At 50.6% G+C, this 10,919-nt stretch overlaps 1 protein-coding gene across 2 annotated transcripts in view; it reads right to left on the bottom strand.

Moving 5' to 3' along the window:
- Positions 1 to 1,424: 1,424 nt before the first annotated feature.
- Positions 1,425 to 10,919, bottom strand: part of LOC146287814 (ephrin-B3-like) — a 24,559-nt gene continuing 15,064 nt past the window's right edge. The window contains exons 3-6 of one of the 2 annotated variants that reach the window (XM_084698760.1): positions 4,616 to 4,708; positions 3,619 to 3,681; positions 3,052 to 3,502; positions 1,425 to 2,997 (exon numbers count right to left, since the gene is read on the bottom strand). In XM_084698760.1, coding sequence (XP_084554886.1) covers positions 3,081 to 3,502; positions 3,619 to 3,681; positions 4,616 to 4,708 — 578 coding nt within the window. In that variant the 3' untranslated portion in view covers positions 1,425 to 2,997; positions 3,052 to 3,080. Of the gene's footprint in view, positions 3,503 to 3,618; positions 3,682 to 4,615; positions 4,709 to 10,919 lie in introns of both variants that reach the window. The other variant, XM_084698759.1, reaches the window with a different exon arrangement.

Here is a 10,919-nt window from a genome sequence, read left to right as displayed (position 1 = left end):
CTATCCTCCTCCTTCCCTCCTCCTCCCCCCCTCACCCTATCCTCCTCCTTCCCTCCTCCTCCCCCCCTCACCCTATCCTCCTCCTTCCCTCCTCCTCCCCCCTCCTCCTCCCCTCCTCCTTCCTTCCTCCTCCCCCCCTCACCCTATCCTCCTCCTTCCCTCCTCCTCCCCCCCTCACCCTATCCTCCTCCTTCCCTCCTCCTCCCCTCCTCCTTCCTTCCTCCTCCCCCCCTCACCCTATCCTCCTCCTTCCCTCCTCCTCCCCCCCTCACCCTATCCTCCTCCTTCCCTTCTCCATGTTACTTTTAGGAAAGTGATTCCCAAACCTTTTAATTCAGGCCGCTCTTTGAACATTTCAGGCCTTCCCTCCCGGTATGATCCAAATGTCAATTTGTATAGCAACATACCTCTCCTTATCTCTCACCACCTGCAGTCATTCAATCCCCCCCACACAGACACCTTCCCACTTACATCAGAAGTTTCAAACACACCCTCCCTCCCCTAAACTCTGAAACGATGACATGCTTTAAACTTCATCCAGTCACAGCTTGTCTCCCTGTTCATCTCTGAGCTCCACATTAACACGAGTGGAACATAAACATCTCACCGGAACATAAATAGAACAATGAAATCCCCGGATAAACACATCCACTGCCATTTGCTCAACGGAGAATCCACGAGTTGCAAAGTGCTACAACTTGGTACTGACTGCATCTTAGACCGTGTCTGCTGTTGTTCTTGTTGCTGTGGGGAAGACAGACAGCTCAATCCCAGCCTCGCCTGCCAGACCCCACCCCTCCCCTCCCACCCCCCCCTCGCATCAGTCTGCCAGAGCTGTCCCTGTCATATCCTGTTTGACAGGAGCTGGTCACCAAGGAGACGAGCCAGAAGGTTTGAACACGAAACAAGGAGGACAGAGAACAGGAGAGAAATGTTTAGAGGGGGAAGAGAGTCGCACAAACAAAAAGACACACACACACAGAGAAAGAGAAGAGAAAGAAAGATGCATACAGGCAGAAACAAACACATGAAAGAAGGGAATACACAGAGAGAGAGAGAGAGAGAGAGAGAGTACACAGAGAGTTAAACACACCCCCAAAAAAGGCGACAGACCATTTAAATACCAATGATGTCACCTGTCTCTTGATGTTTGGACGCACCCGACCAGAAGACACGGTCCCCGGATCAGGAAGGATGACCACAAAGACGACCTTCATAAGACAGGTCCGTGTGAGGTCACAGTGTGTGGGAGGAGCCTAGAGGTTATTGTTTAACTGGGGGGGGGGGGGGGGGTAGATTCAGCTCAGTGATTCGAACAGTTGACGGCAGGTCAAATCCCTTTCACTGTGTCGTGAGAGGAAAGTACGTTTCACACGCAGAATAAGAAAACACACTGGAGAACAAAAGCATTTTAATGACATACTTCAATTTTTTGTGTCATTTTTCAATCCCCCACCCCCCCAGAAAGAAAACTGGAATGTATGTTTGTAAGAAGGTGAGAGGGTGAGGAACGGGAGAGAGAGAGGAGAGGACGGCGAGGTCATGGAAAACCAGCTCACGTCCCAGAACGTCTGAACTTTACTGGGCGAATCTACAACGCCCTTATCAATCTTATCACTCAAACCATGTCTTAGTTTACAGTATCTAGAACGTTCCACCAGCGTCTCTCCAGCGCTGGGCCGGACAGCAGGGCCTCTCCTCTGTCTGAGGTATTGTCCGAGGGAGAACCAGGTGGAACCAAAAGGAACCACAGTGGGAACACAGTGTTTTTTTTGTTTGTTTTTTTAGGTTTGCCTGTTCCTACATCTCACCTCTCATATGCTTTTCTGTAAAAATCATATTGTTTGTTATTACTAAACAGCATAAAAGTGCCCCCCCCCCACTTATGGTGACCCTGCATTCACAAAAACACATGAATATGTGGACTAACTAAACAGGGTCACAGGGTAAACACAGCTAAGGCCTGGCAGAGGGAGAAGAGAGTGCGAGGGCTGGAGAGAGGAGGAGCCGTCAAACGCAAATAAATATAAGTATCTAGATCTGATCTAGACTCCAACACATCCAGAATATGATACAACAGACTTAAAAAACAGAGTCTAACAGAAAACAAAACAGGTGAGTAAAGCCATCTACAAATGACGAAGAGAAATAACTTGTGTATATAATCTGTAAGTGTTTATGGAGTGGGTGAAAATTCAGCTTTGATATTTGCTTTTTGTGGTTTTGGTTTTAAGACACACACATCTAAAACAAAAGGTCACTGCGCACGCGCGAACACCATACGTACAGCATTAACAACTCGTACAGCATTAACACCATACGTACAGCATTAACAACTCGTACAGCATCAACAACTCGTACATCATTAACACCATACGTACAGCATTAACAACTCGTACACACACTCATCCACACGCATACAGTGCACATACAGTACACGTACACACACACAAAGCACATTTGTACTTCAAAACATTGTGTATCCAGTGTGTCCCCTTGCTTAGAGTAAGAGGAGAGGAGGATCCAGACGCAGGGGGCCTGTGGACAGCTCTTCAGTCCAGCCTTGAGGTCTCAATCCTGGGGTAAAACTGGGGAAATGACCCCTGTAGTTCCTCCATCCCCGGTCCTGTGCCAGTGTTCCAACCAATCGGTACCAGTACCATTATCAGACCCAATACCAGTGTCAAAACCAGTACCAGTGTCAGAACCAGTACCAGTTTCAGTAGCAGTCCAGGTACCAGAGTTCGTACTAGTGTCAGTCAGGTGCACAAGGCACAGGGGAGGAGGAGGAGTGGGGGAGGAAGGGAAGGGGGTGTAGGTGGGTGAGGGGGTAGGAAGAGAGGTAGGGAAGAGGAGGGGGAGAGAAGCGGAGGGGGAGGGAGGAGACGACCGAGGGAGGCGGAGGGGAAGGCAGGCAGAGGGGGAAAGAGGAGGAGGAGGACCGGGGAGGGAAGGAGTAGGCTGGGAGTGATGCCACACCTGGGAGTGATGTCACACCTGGGAGTGATGTCACACCTGGGAGTGATGTCACACCTGGGAGTGATGTCACACTGAGAGTGATGTCACACCTGGGAGTGATGTCACACCTTGTAGTAGATGTTGGCTGGGCTCTGTGGGGGCATCTCCTGGACGATGTAGACCGGGTGCCCGTAATCCCCGCTCACCTTCTCGTAGTGCGGGCAGTAGGCCGAGTCTGAGGTCCGCAGCGGTATGATGATGTCACTGGGCTCCGAGCCCGTGTGGCCGGCGGCGGTGGAGGCCCCGGCTGCGCTGGTGCTGGCCCTCTTGGGCGTGAGCGTGGCGAGCGTCAGGGTGGGGTGGGAGCTCTCCGACTGCTTCCTCTTCCTGCGCTGGTAGCACACCACACAGATGATCACCGTGACGATGAGGAGGAAGGCTCCGCCCCCGGCGGCGCCGGCGATGATGGCCACGTTGGAGGCGGTGATGTTCCCGTCGTCGTGGCCGCCGGCCCCCCGGGACGAGGTACCGTTAGACACGCCCCCTGAGGACAGAATCAGAGCGTCAAAACCCAAACTGTACTGGCCTGGATCCTGCACGGGGCTTTGGAATGTGGCTGAGCGTCATAGTAACGGATGTGATGGTGTGACGGAGCTGTACCTGTGTTCTTGGGGCTGAAGCGGTTGGGGTCTGGTTTGGGTTTAGGAGGGAGACCGTAGGGTGCTGAGGAAACACACACCCGCTTTAGTCCTCCTCACAAACACACACCTGCTTTAGTCCTCCACACACACACACACACACACCTGCTTTAGTCCTCCATACACACACACACACCTGCTTTAGTCCCCCATACACACACACACACACACTTGTTTAGTCCTCCACACACACACACCTGCTTTAGTCCTCCATACACACACACACACCTGTTTAGTCCTCCACACACACACACACACACACACCTGTTTAGTCCTCCATACACACACACACACACACCTGTTTAGTCCTCCACACACACACACCTGCTTTAGTCCTCCATACACACACACACACACACCTGTTTAGTCCTCCACACACACACACACACACACACCTGCTTTAGTCCTCCATAGACACACACACACACACACACACCTGCTTTAGTCCTCCATACACACACACACACACACACACCTGTTTAGTCCTCCACACACACACACCTGCTTTAGTCCTCCATACACACACACACACACACACACCTGTTTAGTCCTCCACACACACACACACACACCTGCTTTAGTCCTCCATACACACACACACACACACACCTGCTTAAGTCCTCCATACACACACACACACACACACACCTGTTTAGTCCTCCACACACACACACACACACACACACACACACCTGCTTTAGTCCTCCATACACACACACACACACACACACACACCTGTTTAGTCTCCACACACACACACACACACACACACACCTGCTTTAGTCCTCCCCACACACACTTCACAGGAATGACTGACATACCATAACTACTGACACACCATAACTACTGACACACCATAACTACTGACACACCGTGACAGAAGAAGTTGACCAAGACAAATGCCATAGAAGCATAAGCACTGACAAGGTGATGAAGACGATGATGATGATGCTACTCACTTTGTCCCACTTTGAGCACCACCTTCATCCCTCGCGTCACACACACCCCTCCTCTCATGCTGTCCAGACCCTGCCTGGTGCCGTCCGAAGTGGCTGAGGAAGAGAGGGAAGAGGAGGATGAGGAGGAAGAGGAGGAAGAGGAGGATGAGGAGGACAGCATCAGTGTCATGATCTGGTCACACACACATGTATAGACGTGCACACAAGCACACACACACTTGCGCAAAAACTCATGCACACATATGATGACACACACACGCATGCACACACACACACACACACACACACACACACACACACACACAGACACACACAGACACACACACACCCACAGACACACACACACCCTAACACACACACACACCTCAGTCAGCAGAGCAGAAGATACATGGACCCAACAGGATTTGAAACTAGATTTGACTCAGGTCAAATCTACTGCACATTATTTCCCCCTGGCTAACCTCTTACACAATCAGCACTCACACACACACACACACACACACCCATATGCGAAAACACGCACGCACACACACGTTGTAGAGTCACGCTCACAGATTGTAATCCATGGACTTCACAGCTGGGGCCTTCTGGGGTGGGGAACTAGGTCAGAACACGCCCCACCTCCCCACACCCTAACACACACACACACACACACACACCATCCCACTGACCCCAAACCTACTACAACCAGTAGCCATAGAGCCCAATCAAATACAGGAGACTTTCCTCCCCTGCTCTGCCCCGGCCTGCCCCAACCTGCCCCACCCTGGCCCTCCCCTCCTTCCTCTGACCCAGCTGGGATTGGGGGCAGAATGCAGAGCAGAAAGACAGGTGTGGAGGTGTCGGTTCCGTTCCGTGCCAGAAGAAGAACTATTTGTAAACTCGGTGCATCTGCTGTAGGTATAGAGAGAGGGGAGCTGGACGTGGGGGTGCATGCTCTGGCCGCTACCGCTAAATATCAAAAGTATTTTGCTGTAATTCCAAATCCCCTTTCCCCTAAGAAAATAAAAAGGCAGCAAGAAAAGAATTTGCCCGTGAATACTGTCCTGTTTCCACACTCACTCTCTTGATCTGCAGTCAAGTACTCAGAGCTGCTCAGCTCTACCCTCTGGAGAGAGGGAGAGACAGGGAGAGACAGAGAGAGGGAGAGGCAGAGATAGAGGGAGAGAGAGAGGGAGAGAGAGGCAGAGATAGAGGGAGAGAGAGAGGGAGAGAGAAGGAGAGAGACAGAGACAGACAGGCAGAGAGAGAGACGCAGAGAGAGAGGGGGGCGAGGGAGAGAGGGAGAGAGAGAGAGACAGAGAGAGGGAGAGACAGAGAGAGGGAGAGAGAGAGAGGCAGAGAGAGAGTGGGGGAGAGGGAGAGAGCGAGAGGGAGGGAGAGCGCTGAGAGAGCAAAGGGCCTCTGATGAGAGTGAGTGGGTGTGGCACTCTCATGTCACTGTTTGAAGGTCCAGTGATTTACTGATCTGTTATTACAACATGCTAAAGACACAACACACACACACACACAAACAGACATCGCTCTCGCACTCATGCAAACACGCGTGCAGGATGGGCATGCACACGCGCGCACGTCGAGACTCATTTGTAGGGTTTGAGGAGGAGGCAGTAAAGAGACAGCGCTGTGGACACACGGAGAGGAGGAAGAGAGAGAGGATGAGGGGGAGGGAGGGAGAAAGAGGGGAAGAGAGAGAGGATGAGGGGGAGGACTGAGTAATCGAGATGATGATCAACAAGGGTAGACAGACAGAACCGAGAGAGACAGAGAGAGGGGGGAGGAGAGAGCGGAGGAGAGAGAGACAGAGAGAGAGAGGGGAGGAGAGGGAGAGGGGAAGAAGAGAGAGAAGGAGAGAGAAGCAGAAAGTAATTGAGATGAAGATGAGGAGTGAGGGAGGATGGGGGGGGGAAGGCCATGACGTGGACAGGCGGGACAGTTTGTTTTTGCCTAAAACCCTAAACACGACAAAACACACCAAAACTGTTTCTGCTTTCAACAGAACAAGACTGACCATTTAACACATGAGCACACAATCTGCAGTAGAGGGGGATTTAGGCTGTCCTCCACTGACAAGACCCAGGATGGGCGGAGGAGAGGGGAGGGAAGGGGGGAGAGGGGAGGGAAGGGGGAGAGGGGGCTGTTTTTGCCTCTAGCAGATCCTAAATTGACCCAGAGAGTGACCCACTTAGCCCTAACCCCCGACCCCTTCCCCTCCCTGGGTGCCCCAGTAGGAGAAAAAGGAGGGGGTTGACCCATGTTGACCAATGGCAGAACAGCCACACCCCATGTTGACCAATGACAGAACAGTCACACCCCGAGTTGACCAATCCAGGAGATGGCCTGAACCATATAAGGAGGCCAAATCCAGCCAACTGTTTAAGTCCCATGTAAAATTAAAGAAAACACCCATGTGAAATTAACGAAATCTAAGAGCCTTTCTTAAAATCCCCTGGCAAATCTATTTCAGTCCAGCAGACTCAGCCCCTGTTGGCTGCCAATCTGCCTTTTAAACATTCATCCACACAGCAGACTAGCAGAGAAACAGCCAGACAGACAACCAGACAGACAGACAGACAGACAACCAGACAGACAGACAGACAGACAGACAGGCAACCAGACAGGCAGGCAGGCAGGCAGGCAAGCAATCAGACAGGCAGTCAGCAAGGCTCTGGCCTGGTCCAGTAAGTGGCTCTCCATTCTGTCTAACAGAGTGTAAAAATAGAACAACTCCTTCCAGTCTCGTCTCTCATGTGGAGACTGACAGGAGTACCTCCACCCAAACCCCCCCCCCCCCCCCCCCGCCTCATCCCGTGTCCCTCATCTCTGTACCAGGGCGGGTCAGGGACCTGTCATCGACTGGTCACATGACTAACAGCTCAAGCCGCCGTCGCCTTTGTGACATGTCCTGTCAGTCCGAATGGATGTCGTCGCTTGTAACGACACGTAAACCTGTAATGTGTACATTACAATGTGTAATGTGTGTGTGAGTGTTTATGAGTGACTCAGCATGTGTGTGTGTGTGTGTGCGCATTAAGTAATTGCGTCTGTGTGTGTGTATGCGGTCATGCTCCGTGTGGTGTTGTGACGTGTGACCTAGATAAGGTTATGTTGTTGCCGGAGGGCACATTAGATGTACAAGCCCCCCCTCCCAAACCCAGCTCAGCTTAGAGAGCCCCTTAGCTGTGTTGAGTCTCTGTTTAGAGTTAGGGCTAAGGTCAGGATTCGCGTTTAGCGTTTGTTGAAGGTCATGGCTCGCACTTGGGGAAACGACCCTGTAGAACGATAAAGAACGTACCTACAAAACAAAAATAAACATCAACTCGTACCGTCCAAATGCGACTGGACTAAAAGCTTCTTTTTCATGTTTTGCTTCTGTAAAAGAAGGAGATCCCTTCAGTTGTGAGTTTCCGTGTGTCATGCTGTCTGTTCAAAAGATCAAAGTATTTATTTGTTGCCTGTCGGTTCAAAACAAAAGTACTGTCTTACTCATTCTGAAATGTAATTTGTATTTATTCTCTTCTACTAAGTCGTAGGTTGTGGTTAAACAGCTTTCTCTAGAGCAGTATGTCCCCCCCATACCAAACACCGGAAACCCCGCCTCACTGCACTAATCTCTAATTGGTGGAGCCACCGAGGACACTGCCTGATTGGACACAAATTGAAACGGATGACGCTTCAGCTGTCTTTGATTGGCTGAGGCCACATGCTGAATACTAACTGATGTTTTTAATGAATAGTGTTGAGGCAGGTGCTCAAACTGGGGTGTTTAACTACATTAAAATAGACCGTATTTGTTTGGTAGAGTTGAGCTCTTTTCAGTCTTTACTTACTCTGTGTGGTTTTAGTCAGACTCTGCATGCCCTCTCTCTGTGTATTTAAGGTCTCCCTGTTCCGTCTCAGTCAACAATTTGTAACTCTTAAGTACTTATCTGTGACTTGCGTATAATTATCAGTTTACTTATAATGACGTACTTGTAATTGCTCAAGGTACATTGCTCATTAGGTATACAGTTGAGTGAGCAGGATAAATATCTACAAATAACTGTGATTAAAAAACGATTACATGAATACAGTGAATGTATCTATGTATGTTTGTATCCATCCATCACCACAGGTACATGTGTGTTCCAGAGGCCTGGCAGTACAGTGTCAGGATCTCAGAGATCTTCACCAGACTGTCAGTGGAAGATGGACCAAAATAGCAGCCTTGGGATAGGTGAGGCAAGGAGAATCAATTGCAGAAACAAGATGGAAGGAGAGATGGAGGGTGGCGAGAGGAAGAGGAGGAGGAGGAAGAGGAGGAGGAAGAGGAGGAGGAAAAGGAGGAGGAGAGAGAGTGAATGGCTAAGAGCATAAACAAGGGGAGGGAGGGAGAGAGGGAGAGAGGGAGAGAGGGAGAGAGGGAGAGAGGGAGAGAGGGAGAGAGGGAGAGAGGGAGGGAGGGTTAAAGTAGGAAAGGGAGTGTGTGGCGTGAGGACAGATGAAGAGAGAGCAGAGAGAGGGAGACTGACAGACAGAGAAGGAGATAAAGAGAGAGTGTGGGAGATAAAGAGAGATGCAGAGACAGTGTGGGAGAGAGAAAGAGAGAGAGAAAGTGAGATAGAGATATATCTGTAGAGAGAGAGATATATAGAGAGAGGGAGATAGATAGAGAGACAGGGGCGGGGGGAGGAGGTCGTATCAGAGTCTGAAATCAGAAAGGGTTTTCTGGGTCATGTTCCTGTCAGCTTCAGTAGAGAGAAGGATAAAGACAAGGCTCTGGAGGAGCAGAGAGATAACACACAGAAGGCAACAAACACACACGCCCTGTCAAACAAACACACACACACACACACACACGGCAGTAGCATGCTCCCTCTGCTCTCTAATAGCTGCTTATGACAAACTTGGATCATTCTGACAGCTACACATGTACACAGATTACCTCACACACCTCTACACCACACACTATGACATTATTATCTATCAAGTAAACACACACACACACACCCACCCACACACACACAGACACTGTCAAACACACACACTGTACCAAACACTGTGAAACAAAACAAAAATCCTCCTATTTAATGCAAATAGTGTCCTACCCGCCCACATGCTGGGAGAGTTTATTCCCAAACTAACACTTTGAGTTTCATCACTCTGACATGAACATGAACACGCATGTACACGAGAGTACATGTGTGTTAGCTGTCCTCAACATGTTTGATGTTGCTGCAGTTTCAGGGTTCCTGTCTTGTGTAACCAGTACAGGTACGTAGGAATCAATCTGTTCCGCTCCTCTTCACTGTTTCCGCGTGGTCTATCCAAACCTATAATGAATGATCTATATCTATAATAAATGATCCCTACCTATAATTCATTAACTAAACCTTTAATGAATGATCTAAACCTGTACTAAACTATCTAAATCTATAATAACTGGGTCTTAATCCTACATGCAGTGGATAGGAGAAATAAAGTAGATTTTCGGCTCTTTCCCCTGGAGTACAATCAGCCCCCCCCCCCCCCTCCCCCCTTCCCCCTTCACAAAGAGGACGCAACATAAAGAGACATTATAGAGGAGCATCCAGCCAAACTAACCCAGACTGACAACTGAGTCACAGCACAGCCAAGGGGAAGAGAGAGAGAGAGATAGGGAGGGAGGGAGGGAGGGAGAGAGGGGGGGAGAGAGAGAGAGGGAGACAGAGAGAGAGAGAGAGAGAGAGAGAGAGAGAGAGAGAGAGAGAGAGAGAGAGAGAGAAATACATATAGAAATAGAAGGAAAGAGTGAGAAGAAGAGAGAGGAAGAGAGAGAGAGGGTAGGAGAGCACAAAGGGAGTGATTCTATCTCTTAAACATGTCTCCATTCACTGTCTCCATGACAGTTTTGCCAGTCATGTTCCCCCTTTCATCACCACAGGCTGTGTTCAGGGGCCCAGGCTGTGCTGTGTTCAGGGGCCCAGGCTGTGTTCAGGGGCCCAGGCTGTGCTGTGTTCAGGGGCCCAGGCTGTGCTGTGTTCAAGGGCCAGGCTGTGTTCAGGGCCCAGGCTGTGTTCAGGGCCCAGGCTGTGTTCAGGGCCCAGGCTGTGTTCAGGGGCCCAGGCTGTGCTGTGTTCAGGGGCCCAGGCTGTGTTCAGGGGCCCAGGCTGTGCTGTGTTCAGGGGCCCAGGCTGTGTTCAGGGGCCCAGGCTGTGTTCAGGGGCCCAGGCTGTGTTCAGGGGCCCAGGCTGTGCTGTGTTCAAGGGCCCAGGCTGTGTTCAGGGGCCCAGGCTGTGCTGTGTTCAAGGGCCCAGGCTGTGTTCAGGGCCCAGGCTGTGTTCAA

Source organism: Hypomesus nipponensis, chromosome 5 (genome assembly GCF_054491055.1).
Source record: "Hypomesus nipponensis isolate SF chromosome 5, ASM5449105v1, whole genome shotgun sequence".
Classification (NCBI taxonomy): domain Eukaryota; kingdom Metazoa; phylum Chordata; class Actinopteri; order Osmeriformes; family Osmeridae; genus Hypomesus; species Hypomesus nipponensis.
The sequence above is the reverse complement of the archived record's forward strand: the minus strand, read 5'-3'. Positions and strand labels throughout refer to the sequence as shown.